The following is an 18,673-nucleotide window of genomic DNA, read 5'->3' as shown; positions in this document are numbered from 1 at the left end:
TAAGATTAAAAATTTGAGAAAACATTGTTTAGCAGGATTAGAATCTTGGATCACTTTCTGGGCGTGAAAGTTAACTCTGGGAGTGTTTGATGTTTTCCTTTTCATGTATATTTTGAATTTTGTTATACGGCAGCCTTGACTTTTCTGTTGTAAATTTTAACACATGTCTATATTGCTGTAACTATCCTCACAGTGAGGGTATTGAATTGTACCATCACTCTGAAAATTCTTTATACTGTCTCTTTGGAATGACACCCATATGCCAGAATCCTGGCAACCATGCAGCAGCTTCCCTTCACTCTGGTGAATATCATATTTATATGAATCCTACTGTACATAACTTTTGGGAGAGATTGTGTTCATGTAGCCTAATATTTTTGAGATTCATTCAACTTGTTGCATCAATCCTTTACTCCTTATTATTGCTAAATGGTTAGTATATGTGTCATACTTTGTTCTTTTTCACTCACTGAAGGGTATTTACATTGCTTCAGGATTCGCGCTATTATGATTAGATTAGAGCTGCTTTGGTGTAAACATTTGGCTGTACAGTCTCGTGAAGCATGCATTTTTATCTCATGAGAGTAAATATCCAGGATTATTGGATCATGGATAAGTAGTTTTAAACTTTCTAAATTTCATAAGGTACTCCTAAACTATTTCCCAAAGTAATTCTTCTACACTTCTAACAATAATATTTGGGGGTTTTAGTTTTGGATTTTTTTCCCCCTGGTTTTTGAAGAGAAGTTCTCACTATGTGAAAATTCATTGAGTTCACAGTGTGAACTCATTATGTAGCCCAGCGTAGCCTCAAATTCATAGCAATCATCTTGTCTCATCCTTCCAGGTGCTGGGATTATAGGCATACACTACCATACCTAGTAGAAGTTCTGGTTTCTTATATCTTCTCCAGCAGTTGATATTGTCAGTATTTTTATTTTAATAATTCTATTAATAAGGGAAGAATAACATCTGATTTTGGTTTTAGTTTGCATTTCCCTAACAGTATAGTATATCTTCTCCCATACTTTTATACCATGCATGTATCTTTTGATGTTATGTGTGTCTGCGCTTGTGCGTGGTAAGAGGGATGTAACCCAGGGCTTTGTGCATGCTAGTCAAGCACTCTACCCCTGGGCTGTACCTCTCTAGTCCCATATATAGTATCTTTTCTGGGAATCTTTTAGCCTATTTTTAAATTTAGGGTTTTTCTTTCCCTGAGGATATTTTTATATAGTTTGACTAAAAATTATTATTGAATAATCTATGACTTGAAAGTATTTTCTTACATTCTCAAATAACATATAGTTTTTCTTTTTACTGTCTTTAACATTTTTCAGATCAGAAGTTTTCCAGTTTTATTAGATTTGACTTATTTTCATTCATGTGTTGTGTTTCTATTGTCATGTTCGTCAAAGAATTGCTTGCCTAACTAAAAGTCACAGAGATTTTCTCCTGGGTTTTGGTTTTTTTTTGTTTTTTTTTTTAACAATTGAACTTAGCCAAAAGACTCAGAAATAGTAGGTTTTCATTTCAAACTTTTAAAGTTTTACATTTTCTATTCAGATTCATGATTTTCCTTTTAAGACACGGTTTAGAATATGTATGTGTATCATTTTCCATAAGCATGTCCAGGTATTCCAATATTATTTTTGCTGTTGTCAAAATCAAATGGCCATATGATTGTGGGTCAGATTTTGAACTATATATTTTTATTAGCTAATACATGTATTCTTGTCCAACACCACATTGTAACTTAGAATGACATTATCTGATTTCTTTACCTGCTTTTTTTGTAGTATTGTTTTTATCTGTATCTGTTTCTTTGCCCTTCCAGACATATTTTAAGGTGAATTTATATCTGTGAAATACCCTAAAAGAATTTTGATCTGAATTGCTTTGGATTTAAGACCATTGGTGTCTGTTTGGTGACAGGTGACATTTTTTTCTATATGGAGCCCAAATTCTTACTAAGCTAAGCACAGTAGCTTATCCAAAGCCAAAAATCTTACAGAAAATATTTGTGACATTGTAAGGACTCTCTTTCAGTCTTTTTTCCTTTTGTCTTTCTTTCTTTCTTTCTTTCTTTCTTTCTTTCTTTCTTTCTTTCTTTCATTAGTGTGTGCTTGCAGTACATGAAGTTTACACCCATGCTGGGGAGTGGATACATGTACATAACACAGTTTGTTTCTTTTTTAATCCTTTTTTCCTTCCCTCATTGTCTAAATCCCCTTTCCCTGTTTTCCTCCTCTTCCTCCTTCTCCTCCTCCTTATTTTTAGTACATGTTTATGTCATAGAATGTTAACATTCGTTGTGGGTATTTGGTACAAGTACATGACATAACTTAAGTCTTTTCATTTCCTGTTCCTCTCCCCTCACCCTTTGCCCTCATTCTTCTGGACCCCTTCCCATTTGTAAAAGATCTACCTCTATTTATTCCTCTCGGTCCTTTATTTTACTGTCTATTTGTATATTCTGTCTTACTTAAAAAGGAGATGCCATAAGGTATTTAATCTTGTGTCTGATTTATTTCCCTTGACATATTTTCCAGTATATCTATTTTCCTACAGATATGTCAAGTTGACCCTTTTTCATAGTCGAATAGTATAGATTGCACATTTTCTTTATCAGTTCATCTGTTGATGTGCATCCAGGGTGCTTGCAAGATTTAGGTATTATGAATTGTGCTGCTACAAACATTGACATGCATGTATGGTTGTACTACGATGTCTTTATAGCTTTTATGGAAAGGTACATATCGTGGCCCCTAGTGGAGACAGAAGGAAGCTGAGTAAACGAGTTTATTATGTCCATAGAGCTCTGGAAAACTGAGTGGGGCCATAAGGAAAACACACCAGAGTTGGGTGGTCAGGACACAGAAACAGTAGAGTAGGGAAAGGTTTTAGGCCATCATCTTGACAGTGGTGCAAAAGGTAAAATGGGGTAGGGTAAAGTGTAGGGTTGGCTACTTTGAATAATTTCCCTAGGCCCTAAATTGTAGGGGCATTCCTGGCCCTGAGAGGATGAAAGTAGAAGAGTATTGCACCCTGGGTATGGAGGAGGAGGCTTCGGTGTGGGCTGGTTAGTTTGGGTATCAAAGGGTGGCACCTGACTCTGTTACCTTTAAGACTGCCCCTATTCCGAAAGGAGATATTTTGTTTTATTTTGTTTTGCTTTGCTTTGTTTTGTTCTTAGAAGTATTAAGGATCAAACCCAGGATATTAGACATGGCAAGGAATCCACCACTGACTTACATCTCTTCCCTGGAGAGTTTTTAAGTGTGAAGAAACCGAAATATGCAGAAAATCAAACATGTATGCCATATAATGGCCAAGGTTTGGAACTGCATAGAAGTGAATTCATGAATATCACTGAAGTCTGTCGCCAAACTCTGATTTTTGGTTCTAGTCTACAGTTCATCCTTTTGATTTCTCAGGCTTTCTTTCTTATCCTTTGAATTTTTAAAAGTTTGATTTCTCTCATGATTTTCTTTTCTTTCTTCCTCTCTGTACCTCCCTTATTTGTTGCTTCCTTCCCTCACCTTCTTTCTCTGTCCTAGTTTTCTTCACTTATTTTCTCTCCCTTCTCCCTGTTTTCTTTCTTTATTCCTTTCCTTCTTTCTGGCTTTCTTCCTTCCTTCCTACTGTCCTTCCTTTCTTTTCTTTTCTGTTCTTTTTCTTTCTTTCTTTCTTTTCTCTTTGACCTTTCCTCCTTCCCTACATTCATCTTGAAGCTTTGAATTCTTTATTTGTTCAACCAATGTGTCTGTGATTCTTACTGTATACCATCTATTTTTCTAAGCAATTTGAAATTTTAATCCTTTTTAATAACCCTATGGGTGCTATCACCTTTCCCATTGTACACTGATGGAACTCTCATAGGACTTTCTAGTGGTCTAGTATCCATTTCCAATAACCAGTAGAAATCTGGGTCGTAGGCTAGAGTCAGGAATTTGTAAAAATAAAAGCCTTTGCCCATTACTGGATGTCATTTCTTATGTCTAGATGGCCCTCAAAGCCTCATGTGGTCATAGGTGAGGCATTCACAGAGGTGGTTGGATCTGGAATGTGTGACCTTGGAATTGATTCATGGTAAAGTAAGGGTGTGAGTGCTACTTGCCCAAAGTATCCTGCATAAGGTATAAGGGATAGAAAGACCCATGGTCTTCCCTTGTTGCTTTTGCTACCTTGTGGGTACCACGAAGTATTCTCTGTGATGCCACCCTCTTTGACTGAAATTTCTACAGACTAAGCTAAGTAAACCTTTCCACTTTTAATTTTGGATGTTGGGTATTCATTCTCAGCAGTGAAAGAAAAGTAACCAAGACACTGGGTTAGCTGTTTCTGCATTCTTGGTCTTTATTCTGGTATAGCTGTGTAATCATGACAGTTTCACCACAAACATATGAAAGGTTCTTTCTACTGCTTTCCGACATGACCTCTACTGTCCCTTGAGTATCCTAGAATTTATGCCTTGCACATGTGTCTGATACACATAGATACACACAGGTATACACACACACACACACACACACACACACACACCATAGAACATGTGTAATGTTCATGCAATGCATTTGAAGCTAAGTACAAGTACATTGACAAAAACGCAGGCTTGAAACTTGTTAGGAACTGTGACTTCTGCCTCTGCCAGTTCTGTCTATGCTGTGGGGCAAGTTACTTAATCACTTGAAGCTTGGGTTTTCTCAACTACAAAATGAAGAAGATGAAAATAAAAACTGTGAAGATTGAAAGACATGTTATATTTGAGTACTTAGCTTAGTGATTTTCTTATAGAAATGTTTAATACATGGTAGCGATCTTTGCAGTTTTTTATTTTTAAAATATTTGTATTGAGAAACAAATAGCAATAAGACAGTTTCACAACTGATTACTAGTACATTTTCAATAATTAATACATTGCATATTGTTGTCTTAGTGGTTATTCATTGTACAAGAGCAGACCTGATATCCTGTCTCAAACACTATTAGAACAAACCTCTCTATTCATTGAATTAAGAGAATGGAGCTGCATATCTATCCTATTTTGAGTATACAGATACAAAATGGTCGTTCATTTGTATCTCCATTTTTTGGTTAGTTTTGTCAGAGAAGGGTATTCCATTGTCACTTCAATACTGTAGGTGCATGAGTTCAGCAAAATATCCCAATATATCCAATAGTCCATAATAGTAGTGGGTTTTCCATAAGACTGTCAATGTCCGAAGTTGTTGACTTGAGCATTTTACAGTTTCTTTGCAGTTATTAATATGCAAGAACATAATTCATTTTTGGCATGTATGTAAGCTTGTATTTCTGAATTTTGAGAATCTGGCACAAAGCTTCTCTTTATCTAAGAACTTACCTTGAATCTTGACGTTAGTTTTATCTCCTTTTCTTTGACCTTCTATGGGACCTTGGAAGCAAGTCTTTCATCTTCAACATGTAGCTTTCAGTGTCCAAGTGTCTCATTGGCCTTGTGCTAATACCAATATTCCTTTGAGGTCAGTGCAAAGCTTGGCTCCAGAATCCAGCATTACCTGGAGAATATCAGTGTGATTTTTCTTCTCCCATGGACAGTGTGTGTGATGTGGTGTCCCATAGGAGGCCATAGGGCAGAGTTAGGCCAGACTTTTGACCCCAGGCATGGAGCCAGCTTCTCAGAGTGCAGGGTACCATACACTGGAGTGATGTGCCTGTGGTAAGCTGACCAACCTCTTAGGCTTGGGTCCTAGTAAGGGAACCAAGATGTTGCATCTGGGGGATGAACAGCACTACTCCACTGTCCGAACAGCCCACTGGGATTATAAATTTTGCATCAGTAAAAAAAAAAAAATAGGGACAAAGGGTTTTTCTTTTCTTTTTTAACACTGGAGATCATATTCAGGACCTTGCACTGGCCAGGCAGGCATTTATGTCACTGAGCTATCTCCCTGGCTAGAGACAAAGTTTAATGAAAGAAAGACACTTGATTTATAAAGTAGAAAAGCAAGAGAGACCAAAGGAGATTGATAGCTAACATGAAATGAAAGAAATAGGGTAGGAGACTCTCGAAAGGTGGAGGAACTGTGGGCCTTTTGTTCACAGCTGCTTTTATAGGGGGTTGAGTGGCCTTTCCTCCTACACCCAGAAGTTCCCATCAGTCCCAGAACTTCCCGTAACTGGATTGGCTTCTGGGCAACTCTGCCTACATTATTTCTTCTGGTCATCTATATTCACCTTTTTGTTTATTTGTCCTTGGCTTACCTTTTAAGGCCTTATAATTGGGGTGGGCAACTAGTTGACAAGAGGGTACTTTGTTCATGGTTAGCTTGGAGATAGTAAAGAGGCATGTGGATTTGTAATGTCTATTGTATTAAATAATGGCACTGGAGTGAATAATATAATGACTCTAGAATGAGTGTGCGTGTATATGAATATGTGAGTTCATAGGTGTGAGTATATATTGCCTTGAAGTTAGTCCGGCCACCTTTGCTTCCCTTTTGTTCTATTGGAGGTGAAGGCGACTTACCATTTGTGCATTTGGTTTTCTCTCTGTCTTGCCTATTGGCTTTTTTAAAATTTTAATCTCCTGGTGTACATGCCAAAACTGCTTTATTTGTTTTGGTTTTTCTCTTTTTCTACCCCTGTCTTTGACTTGCTTCCCAGGGAAATTTCTCTAGTTAAGTTTGGATTTTACCTCTTTCTAGTCAGAATTAGCTAGAGGACCTAAGGAGGTTCCTATTCTATTTTTTTTTTCATCTACAAACTCCTGCTCCAGGTGGCCAGTGTAGCATTATATTGGTATGCCTCATTTTTATGCACTAAGCCAACTCCCATTAACCTGAACAGCTGCTTTGCCCTGTCCTGGTCAAGAAGGCTTCTTCTCTTAAAATTTTCCTTGGAAAGCATGTTAAACTTGGGCTGGGCAATGCAGGAAGAGGCGAGAGACCCTGAACCCAATAGGAAGGACAGGGAGCATCTCTAACTTATCACTTGAAGCCATTTGGGAGGCTAAGGGGAAGGGAGGCAGACTGATGTAAGGCCTGGAGAAAGAAGAGTTGGAAGTCTGAAGTCAGATAAATCTGGGTGTGAGCCCTGGATACTATCTGATATATGACATTCATCTGGTCATCTCACATCAGTGAACCTGGTTTGCTCATCAGCAAGCCGGGGAAAGTCATTATATCTATCTCAGAAGGTTGCTGTAAAATTAAATGAGTGTTTCAGTGAAGCAGTTAATTAGATACTTGCCTGGAATGTATTCAGTGCAGATTCTCATTGTCACCGAGGCTTTGGTGACGAACGTGGGAAGAAACAGACTAGGGGAAATGAAAAGGAGTCTTGGAACTTCTGAGCCATTTTTGGGATCTTATAATGTCTCTTAGTCTTACAAACACTTTTGTGAATTCTGAGAAAGGACCCACAGTTTTAGAAGGTCCGGCAGACAGACGCTGAGACCCAGATGATGTCTGTAGTGTCTTGAAGTATCTTTTCTTTTTAGGCTTTTTACTTTATTATGTTTACATGTTTACAATTCCTGCAGTTTGTAATCATCTTGGGGAACGGTTACATGTCCATATTACAACTTGTTTTTTTCTCCCCTTCTCCTCCTGCTCTGCTTCCCCTATACACTTTTTCATATTTATTGGCATTATTTGTCTTAGCACATGTTCTGACATGTAATGTTTATGTTCATTGGCAAAACTAGGATCCTGAACATGGTGCATCTTTATTCCTCTCATTCCCCTTGCTCCTTGGTCCACTCAATCTGTTCCCTGGCCCCTTTCTAGACATCCTGTGTCATTTTCTTTGTTGTGCCTTGCCTCATTCAAATGAGTGATACCATATGGTATTTAAGTCTGGTTTATTTCACTTAACATTATATTTTCCAGGTGTATCCTTTTCCTGCAAATGGTTCAAATTTGTTGTTCTTTATAGCCAAGTAGCATTCCATTATATATAAATACCACATTTTCTTTATCCAGTCATCTGTTAATGATATCCAGGCTGCTTCCAGAATTTGGGTATGCAAGTGTTAAGCAGCATGTTGACTCAGTGATGGTTGTCCATGAACCATGCAATCAGCTTTTCATGAGGAGTACGGAGCATTTGCCCTCAATGATGAAGAGAGCTGCTTAAATCCTTCTTCAGAGCCTTTACAAGTAGGGTTTCTTGTTCAGTTAATTGTTGTTGATTTGTGAAGAGTTTGCATTTTTAAACATCTGGTACTGGAACCAGGAAGCAATACCATTCATTACTTGATGTACACTATTTTTTCATTGCCCATTTTACAGGGCCCAATATATAAAACTGATCAAAGCAAACCTGGAGAACTGCCACATTTGCCCTTCCCATCTCCTGCAGCAGTTCTTGAAGGCATTTCTAAGAGAATAGGGAAATACAGCTTGCAAAACACTGCAATTGGCTTCCTATTGGAGGTTTGTCCCAGCTTTTGTATTCAAGTCTCTTGTTTGGGGAAAAGTCTTGGCCATGGCTGTATAAACAAGTAGCTGTCTTCTAATTGTCTTTTACTTTAACAAGGGAGCTTTTAACGACTAGCTTCCCCTTTCCAGTACCATAGCAGTTGAAACCATTGGTTCCAGCTGGCTGAATGTTTAAGGATCATATAGGTCATGATGTAATGAAGTGTTACAATGTTTTTTTTATTTATTTAGGACAGGGTCTACAGGGTCTATAGGGTCTCACTGTGTAGACTGGACTCATAGTGATCCTCCTCTGTTTACAGCCTCCCACGTGCTGGCGTTACAAGCGCATGCCACCACATCCAGTCTCAATTGCCTTCTCAGCACACCCTGAGGGCAGGCCTAGGGATCAAACCCCCGGCCCTTGTGCCTTCTTGCAGGTGCTTTAATCCACTGGGCTATTTTGCCGACCCTTGAAGTGTTATGATCAAACCCTAAGTGTCCGGGGGATTCTGAGGCAGTGATAGTACTCTTCAGAGCATTTTACTTAATGTAAAACATGTTACTTTTAATTTATTTTGCAGGTTCTCAGACCTTAGGGCTGTTTTACACAGAACCACTTGTATACTTAGCCCTCTCCCAGATGACCTGGTTTAACCTAACACATTTTCTTCTTTGAATCAGAGTCTGAATGTGAGCTGACTTGATTTTCTTTTCCCTATAGGTTGCAAATGCACATGTTGAATGGAGCTCTTTTGGCACTACTGTTTCCTGTGGTAAATACCCGGCTGGTAAGTAGACTATTATAGAAATGTTCTGGCAACATCCAGAAAAGTATGTGTTTATCCCTTTGTTATCTAGTGCCTGTCTTCATTCTTATCCTCTATATATGCAGGTGTGATGTGTGTGTGTGTGTGTGTGTGTGTGTGTGTGTGTGTGTTGAGGTTTGATGTAATCCTGCTTGGATGCAGTGGAGGTTGATGGGATATCAGTATTCTGTGGAACTGCATCTACAATAAGTGTTTAAATCAGAATGGGGGCAAACTGAAAAGGCCCAGAGAAACTGGTGGAAGTGTGGTTGAAAGAAAGGGGGCTGGAGCACCATGCATTAAACAGAGACTTCCAGGTATTCTTAGTGGCTGTTAAGTAGGCTCTGGCATAGTGGCCTATGCTTATGTTTTAGGGAGTCTCAAAGCTGTCTACCTTGCCAAGGGCCTCCTTGGGGAAGAATTAGATTCCTTCATCATTCACCCAACCCACCAGGAGGTGTGAATTACACCCCACCCTGAGGCTAGCATGCAAACACTACTGTGGTAGGGGATTAGGTGATAAATTTTCCTCAAGAGTATGGGGCTGGGGAGATAGCTCTGCCTGTGGTCTAAGTGCCTCCTAGTAAATGCAAGGACACGGGTTTGATCCCTGGTACCACATGCCATCCCAGCATGGTATTGCACACCTGTAACCCCTGCACTGGGAAGACTGAGACAGGAAAATCACTACCAGCTAGAGCTGCATAGTGAGACCCTGTACAAAATAAATAAATAAATAAATAAATAAATAAAATATTCTTTTAAATACTTTTAAATTTTTTTAAAGTAGAGCAGAAGCCATAGTGTTGGTGATGTAGGGTATTATCCTCAGATTCACACATACAGGACTGGGCAAGGATTAGCAGTCAATTTTCAAAAGCTCCAGGAAAGAAATCATCCATAGGGGCCGGGGAGATAGCTCAATGGAATAAGCACTTGCCTGGCAAGTGCAAGGACCTGAGTTCAATCCCTGGTTCCACAAAAGAAACAAACAAAAAAAAAAAAAGAAAAGAAAAGAAATCATCCATAAAATCATTCTTCTTGGCTTTTGCTTTCATAACTCAAATTTACTTCATACACGAAGACCATAATTTAACTCTTGGTAATCTTTTTTGGATAGCATTTTTTAGTTCACAAGGCCTTTTAATATAATAGGCATGGGAAATAGGGTAAATCTTGCAGCCCTTTATTTTATAGGGGAAGAAATGGATGGTCAGGAAGTTCCATAACTTTCTAGTGGCCAAATGAGGATCAGAGCCTGATTCTACAACCACACCTATACCTTGTTTTTCTAAGGATTTTTTCATGTCCTCCCTACAGTTGCTCAAGTATGCCCTTGTGGTACTTGTACTTTTTTATATGCAGGTTATACATAAGTCAAAGTTAAAAGTGAAGGCATTTATCTAAAGCAATTATGGTGAACCTTTTAGAAATTTGCAGTTGTAAAAAATAGCCCACTGCAGCATGCATGCCATGGGTTCACCACCACTGATCTGAAGCAATGATTGGGAATCCTCACTATGCTCCAGGATCACCTAATGAACCTGATTTCATTGTTTCACATATAGACCATATCAATGCTTCACTTTGCATAAATACCCTTTAAGTATATACACCATTGTCTTCCATCCAGTTATATGCCATTATTTGTCAATTAAAAATAAAATTAAAACCAAACTAGTGGAAGAACAGCACCGATACCCATCCCTACCCTTGGGGAGTCTTAAGTTTGTGGTCTGTGTTGAAACATGTCCATCACATTTTCAGTAGTAGTTCTAGATGATTCTATAGAGCCAGAAGTAAAACCACTAATTTTGTATGGTGGCCCATAGAAGTAAGCTAGGGTCGTGTTAACAACAGAAGCTGGAAAGCCAGGATATAGGTCAGTAGTAGAGTGTTTTCCTGGAATGTACAGGCTAAAGGTTTCATCCCCAACACTAAACAACAAGCAAAAAGACTTTCACACACCACAACATTTTTGCTTAAGGCTCAAAGATATGGGACACTATTGGAGCAGAAGTTACTCGACTGTGGAGGTAGCCTGCTAAGGCAGAGAGGTGGATGGGCTACTATCTTATTTCTCTGCTTTCTTGTTCCCATTTTCTTAGAATATTGAATGATCAAGCACCTAGACAGCCACTTTCCATTTTTAGCACCTCTATCAGATTCCAGGAAGGGAAGACATGTCAGAAACCCCCGACCCAGACTAATAGAACCAGACACTGTGACTTTTGGGTGCCTGTAGCCCATGATTCTCGCTGTATAGTCCTTCCCATCAGTTGAAGTGGATACAGTCCAACTAGATGAGCTGACTTCAGCTTTATTTGTACTAGCATCTTTCCCCCACTGAAAACCAAATAGCCTTCTCATACATAGAATTTATGAATCCCATTGTGCAGCCATGAGAATAAGGACACCAGAGGGCCCAGTTGTCTATCCCAGATCATTAAGGTCTTAGTGGTGAGGTTTTCATTCAGTTGACATTGTTAGACCAACGATAATGTGCCTCATAGTGTCTGCTGGTGTTTTCATAGGCCCTTTGCCAGATACAAGGTCTGGTATTATCCCCAAAGCCAAGATGCCAGCAGACTGACTTCCTCTGAGGCATTTCTCTTTGATTCACAGATGGTAGTTCTCTTGTTGCCTCTTCATCTGTTCACCTCTCTGCACACATGTCTATAGTGTCTCTTTGTGTGACCGAATTTATTATCATTAGGACACTCATCAGACTGGATTAAAGCCCATTTTAGTGGCCTATTTTTAGTTCAGTCTCCTCTTTGCAGGCCCTGTCTCCAAATACACTCACATTTGGAGGTATGAGAGGTTAGGACTTCACCACACAAAGCTTTTGGCAGGGGTTAGGGGGACACAGTTCAGTGCATAGCACCTATACAACCCTACACACAGAATATTGTCTCTGCCCCACATCCCCTACCTTTCTTGCCTTACTCTTTCCCTTTTCTTCCTCTTTCCTTCTTCCCCAATTCATGACACATGTGCTAGTTTATCTGTTAACACTAACAGCAGATACTTTCCAAATCTTGCATACTTGTTTATCACGCATGTTCAAGTAACTCCCTATCACTAAAGGTTTTATGATGGGCTGTCTTTTAAAATTAGTGGTTCTAGTCACTGTTACACATCTTTATGCTCTTTTGCTAATGAAGCTGAGCAAATATTAGGATGTCTCAAGTTCCATGTGCCTTTGCACTTGACCTTGATCTGCTTCTTTGAGTTACTTGAAACTCTGTTTGGGCAGTTCTGTCCTTCAGGGATGTTTGCTTTGTAAACCCTTAGATGAGCTCAGATTGTCTTAAATGAGACACAGAAAGACTGACAATTCTTTCTTAAATGTGATGATCCAATTAGGCAAAAAAGCCAGCATTTTCTTTTTCTTTTGCCATTCCTTCTTGGCCTCTTATCTTTTAATGCCTCCTTTTTCATTAGCAGTAATGAGGAAGCAAGAAAAATAAATTAATGAGTGTTTGTTCCTGTACCATTGATGTATATGTACTCAAATATAGATGGAGTGCGAGAATTTGAGGTGGAGTTGCCACAATCAGGTAAAGGACTTAGGGTTTTCAGTAAAGGTCTACATATGCTATTGTACGCTATGACTTATTGACATTAGGGTTTACAGACCAGCTAGAAAATGCCTGGATTTCTGTTCCTCATCATTCTCCATCTTCAAAGGTAACACCTTAGAAGAAAATCTATGTATTCCAGTGGCTTCAGTTACAAAGCAGTGAGCTTTATACCCAGGATTCTGAAAATCTATGTGGCTTCAGAAGTAGTGTCTTAAAGGAAATTACTAGTGATATGCCCTTTTGTTTCTTGTAGGACTATTCATAATTAGATTAGTAGGGAACTCAAACCTTGTTGCATTTAGTTTTATCTTCCTAAGGGAGAATTCAGGACCCTGGTGGTGAACCTATAGCATGCATGCCACAGTGGGATATTTGTATCATTGAAAGCTTTAAATGATTCACAATCACTGATAAGGATTCTTTTCATCAAGTTCCTTCTTAAAGATCCACAGCCTCCAGCGTATTATCATTTTGTTGTCTAAACTGCCCATTATTGTGTGTCCCTGGTGATCTACTCTGCTTGCTCTGTTGTTCTTCCTGACAAAGTACTGGAGATGCTTCTTAGCTTCCCTCCATTTGTAAGAGTCAGGTCATATGCTTCTCTGAGGAGGTGAAGAGAACTGTACTCTTTTCCAAACAAATGAACAATTTTCTGTGTGTGTGTGTGTGTGTGTGTGTGTGTGTGTGTGTGTTGGGGGATGGAAGAGTTTCACATAGATTAAGCCAGCACTTCATCACCAAGCTATATCCCCAGCCCACAAGCATGGTTCTGTCTATGATACTGGGGGAATATGGATTACATCTCCCATCCATCTTCTCCTCCCTGCTGCAAACCTGTCTGTGGATCCAAAATTATGATCCACCTGCACAGGCTGTCAGTAGCTCAGCTCAGAGAATAGATGTGCTATCTGTTCTTTGAGTTCCTTGTCATAGCCATGGGCCTTTGTGATGCTGCGTTCCTTTTCTGTGCCTGTGACTTTACAAAGAATATCACCTAATCTAGGTTAAACTACCTTCTGAAAAAATAGTGAAAGCAGAGAGATAGGAGCTGGGTTGGACTCCCACAGAACCTGGTTACATCTTAGATGTTCAGTTGTAGTTCTCACAATGCAGAGCTGGGATTCTGGCCCTGGGTTGAGGTACTGAGCCCATGCTGTGTCCTCAACCCTGCCTTTTGGCCTTTTTAGTCTTTAAACCTCATGAGAATTCCTACTAAGTATTCAAGGCAAAGGGTACTACACATAGAAAAAGAAATTTTAGGTGCTGTATCAGCCTGCCTCCCCTCGAAGACGCTAGCCTGGCCTATATTTGTGTTTGTAGCCATCTGTCTTTTACTAGGATTAGAAGAAAAAAGTGATGTATAAGGATTCTTTTCATCAAGTTCTTTTCTTCTGCAAGATCCAAAGCTGCTAGCATATTATCATTTCATTGTCAAAACTGCCCATTTTTGTGTATCCCTGCTGATCTTCTGTGTTTGCTCCTTTGTTGTCCCTGAACTCCTTATTTTGTCCCCTTCTTTTTCCCTATTGTGTCATTCTTTTGGATGTTCTAAAGTCTCAGTCTGAGTCTAAGAGGTTATTAATGCTTTTGTTATTACTGAGGTGTCTACCTTATGTTTATGAACATGATTTCAATATTCTTGGGATGCAACTTCACTGCTGGCACACCTTGTCCCCACGTATGCTGCTTGAAGGACTTTGCTCTCACTGATGCAAATAAGCTTGTGAATCTCACTCTTTGGTAAATGGCACATTGAAATGTGCTAATTGACTTAGAAGTGTTATTTCTGTGACTAGCAAATTGAGTTATTTAAAATAGTTATAGTTTCGATTTTGGGCCTGAACTGGGAACAGAAGGTCCCTTACATTCCTGAAGGCACCTAAAATATATTTTTAAAAAATGAGTTTCATAAGAGGTCTTAATTTCCTAAAGCACTGATGTGAGACAGAATTGTTTTTTATCTTCTACAAAAGCTGGCAGGTATCTGATCAGACGAATGCAGTGTCTCTGAGGTTGTCAGGGTGCTGAGAAGGTTTTGGGGCTCTTGGGCCAAACAAAATTCTAAAATTACCATCAACATAGTAGTATCTCCAGTTCCTAACTGTATTTTAAGATTAAGCCTTGAGGATATAATATCTTCTAGGAATGCAGCCTCAACCATACCAGTCATCCCATGGGTTCTTATTGATTCTTTCGTCAAGTATCATGCTGTGTGTTGTAAGAGTTCCTTATAACAACTGAGGAACATTCCTTGTCCTCCAGAAATTTATACATTAGATACAAAGGGAAGGTGTAAATAGCTGAGAAAATATGGAAATATCAGTAGAACATCTTTATTCCTTAAATCCAAACCACAATGCTCTACAGTCTAAAAATTTTGAGTACCAGTGTTCAAAAAGCTTCAGATTTTAGATTAAAGGTGCTAAACTGGTGATTCTATGCAATATTCCTAAATCTCATAACCTCTAAAATCTGAAACATTTCTAGTCCTAAGTATTTTGAATAATGGGTATTCACCTTATATCGTAGTTGAAATTGTGAAAACAGAAAGTCACAGGGCAGTTCAGGCTTCACTGCGAAATTGCAATTGTGTTCTGAATGCTACAAAATGGGCAGGTTAATGTTAGTGGTTCTGAAGCACATGCTGCTTACCAGGTATTTACATTCATTCTCATGTCATTTTTTAAGAACCTTATTTTACATATGAGGAAACTGAGTTTCAGAGGTGTTTGAACTCCATGCTAAAGCTAAATGTACACTATTAGCTACCATACATCCTCCTGTGAGAGTCAGAGTTATCACAGAGAAGGAAAGTCTAAGCAGAGCCCTAATGGGCCATTAGACTGTGTGTGGCAATTGCAGTAGGAGGTGGTTCAGGCCGAAAGGAATGCCGTGGTACAGGGAGGCCAAAACAATGAACTCAGCACTGAGATTATGAAGAGCAAGGTGAGAAGTTATGGGTTGGCTTCCTAGTGTCAATGCAGACATCACCACTTCTTTGCAGATTATCAGAAGGCATGAGTGACACTGCTTCTGTCACGTCATTTAAGCTTTATCATGCTTAGATTTGTATGTTTCTCTCTTTTTAGCCTTTACTAAGAATTCCTTACCTATGGATGGGTTTTTGCAACTGGAATAGTAGTACTTTCACAGTATCTCACCTTAGTGTACTTTGTTAAGAGGATGGACCCAGGGATCAGGTTATCTAGGCTTATACTATGGCTCGGCCACTCGGGTGTGTGTGTGTGTGTGTGTGTGTGTGTGTGTGTGTGTGTGTATGAGGAGGGGCAGGCAGACAGACAGCGAGTAAAATGCAATTATATGAAGGTAGGGTGGGGACAGAGCACAGAGAGAGAGAGATGTTGGCAAGTTTTCTTTTTCTTTTTTTGGTGGTACCAGGGATCAAACTCAGGACTGTGTGCTTGCCAGGCAGGTGCTTATGCCACTGAGCTGTATCCTCAGCCGCAGAATTTAAGAGAGATGAACTTGGGCAAGTTATAAAAGTTACTTAACCTCTGTGAGCCTCAGTTCTCTCATCCATAAAAGGGATGTGGTTATGGTGCCTACTAATAAAGTTGTCCCAAGGATTATGTTAGTGAGTATGTATAAATCACATAGCACAACAAAGTTAGTGAGCTGATGACTAGCTACATGAGCTTTGGTAACTAACCCTGCTGACCTCATTTCCTTATCTAGAAAATGGTGCTCCACTGAATGGAGAGGATATGTGGTAAGCAGCATAGTGTATAATAAGTGATCAATAGGCAGCAGATGCTGTTGTTACTATGATTACTAATATCATCTTAACTATTTTAAGGGGTGTTCCTGTTGGTTTACCCTTTTTGATATTCCTCTGAGTTTTGGCTGCAGCTTCATGAGCTGTTCAGTGGCATGAAGGGGGCTTTGTTTCTGAATTACCCATGCTAAGTGAGATTAAAATTCCCTGGCAGGCTTTCTTGTCCATGTGGACTAACACTGCTTTTTTTTTTTTTTTTTTTTTTTTTGGCATGTGCTTCAGAGTCATCCTGTTTTCTTAGGGAATTTGGTCAGCCCTCTCTCCTCCATTGTAACAGGTGAATTAGGCCCATTTTGTTTTTTGAATAAAATCAAATGCCCAGATATCTTGGGTTTGTCAGTTAGCCTGAAGCCCTCAGCTCATTTAGAGAATGACAGGAGAGAGGGACAGGCAGCAGCCTGTTTTCCTGTAGAACTTGCGCAATGTTTGAAATGCTTGGTTCTATAAAAGGCAGTCTACCAGCGTCTTTTCTCTTGCCAGTACCCCAAGCAATTTTTCTTACATAGAAGTCTTATCTTGTGAGGGATTTCACTCTCTCTGGTCTACAGTCAGTGGTTCTCAACCCTGCCTGCACAATTCCCCAGAGCCACTTTCAACACATCCACATTTACACAAAGCACCTGAGGCAATTACAGTGTGGGCTGAAGGTGACTCTGTTCTATGCTGTGATCTACTCCCACATTGTCACAGGTTGGGACTCTGGGTTTGGACAAGTTCATTTAACCTCATGATGCATCAGATTGTCAAATAGGATTAGGAACCTGCTATACCTCATGGGTAGGGAGAAAAGGTAACAGATAATGAAAAAACTGAGAGGAGGTAGCAGAGGGCTTTGAAATGTCAAAGCACAAGGCCTCTCAAGAAGTTGGTCTTATACTATTTCTTTAGGGACTTCATTGGAATAGAGATTTAATTTCCACATGATAAACTTAGCCCTTTACTGTATATGATTGAGTGCTTTTCAGTATATTGTGTTGTGATTATCATGAGCACTAGTTATAGAAGACTTTCATCAACTATCCTCAAAATAAACTCTGTACCAATTAGCAACCACTAGCTGTATTCTCCTTTCCAGTTCCTGGTATCTACTAATTTAATTTATGTCTCTGTAGAACTGGACGTTCTGGAAAATTTGTGTTAACAGAAACCTTTATAGAAAGTCCTTTGTGGCTAGCTCTCTTCCTTCACTTAGGAAACAGTTTTCAAGTTCCATCCACATAATAGCATAGATGAGCGCATCATTCATTTATGACTGAATAATATTACTTTGCATGATATACCATGTTTTATTACAGCATCCATCCATTGATGGGCATTTGGATTTTTTCTACCTGTTTTATTGATAGGAATAATGCTGCTCTGAGTATTTGTGTAAAACTACCTGAATGTCCGCTTTAGGGGTATGTACCTAGAAGTGAAATTGCTGTGTCACATCACTCTGTGTGTAAGCTGTGGAGAAAACGTTAGACTGTTTTCCAAAATGACCATCCCATTTTATATCTTCAATAACCCTCAATCACTATTTCTCTTATATCCAACAGTGTGTTAGGATTCCATGTTCTCTACATCCCCACCAACACTTGCTATTTTCTTCCAGATTATAGCCAGTCTAGGGAGTCATGATGTGAATACCTTTTCATGTACTTATTAGCCATTTGTATGTCTCTTTGGGGAAATGTCTCTTTGAATTGCTTTTTACTGTTGAGTTCTTTCTGATTATCAGATTCTTATCAGATATATTATTTGAAGTACTTTTGTGGGTTGTTCTTTGCATTTTCTTGGCAGTATTCCTTGAAGTAATCATTTTTAAAAATTTTGCCTAAGTCTGATTTCTCTATTTTTTATTTAAGTACTTGTGGTTTTGGTGGCATATTTAAGAAACTGGTGCCAGGGCTGAGGAGATAGCTCAGTAGAATAAGCACTTGCCTGGCAAGTGAAAGGTCCTGAGTTCAATCCCTGGTTCCCCCAAAAAAAAAAAAAAGAAAGAAAGAAAAGAAATTGCTACCTAATCTTAGATTACAAAGACTTAAAAAGAGAGTTACCTCCTACATTTATTTATTTTATTTTTTTTAATAT

The 18,673-nt window shown here is 39.1% G+C and overlaps 1 protein-coding gene across 7 annotated transcripts in view; it reads left to right on the top strand.

Annotated features, from left to right (window-relative positions):
• The window catches only part of Tmem164 (transmembrane protein 164), a 202,884-nt gene that overhangs the window by 120,178 nt on the left and 64,033 nt on the right, over positions 1-18,673 (top strand). For all 7 annotated transcript variants that reach the window (XM_023699904.1, XM_023699908.1, XM_023699906.1 and 4 more), the window contains one exon: positions 9,130-9,196. In XM_023699904.1, the coding sequence (XP_023555672.1) occupies positions 9,130-9,196 (67 nt within the window). The remainder of the gene's footprint in view (positions 1-9,129; positions 9,197-18,673) is intronic.

Source organism: Octodon degus, unplaced genomic scaffold, assembly GCF_000260255.1.
Source record: "Octodon degus isolate 3935 unplaced genomic scaffold, OctDeg1.0 scaffold00117, whole genome shotgun sequence".
Taxonomy (NCBI): Eukaryota; Metazoa; Chordata; class Mammalia; order Rodentia; family Octodontidae; genus Octodon; species Octodon degus.
This window is presented reverse-complemented; position numbering and strand designations above follow the sequence as displayed.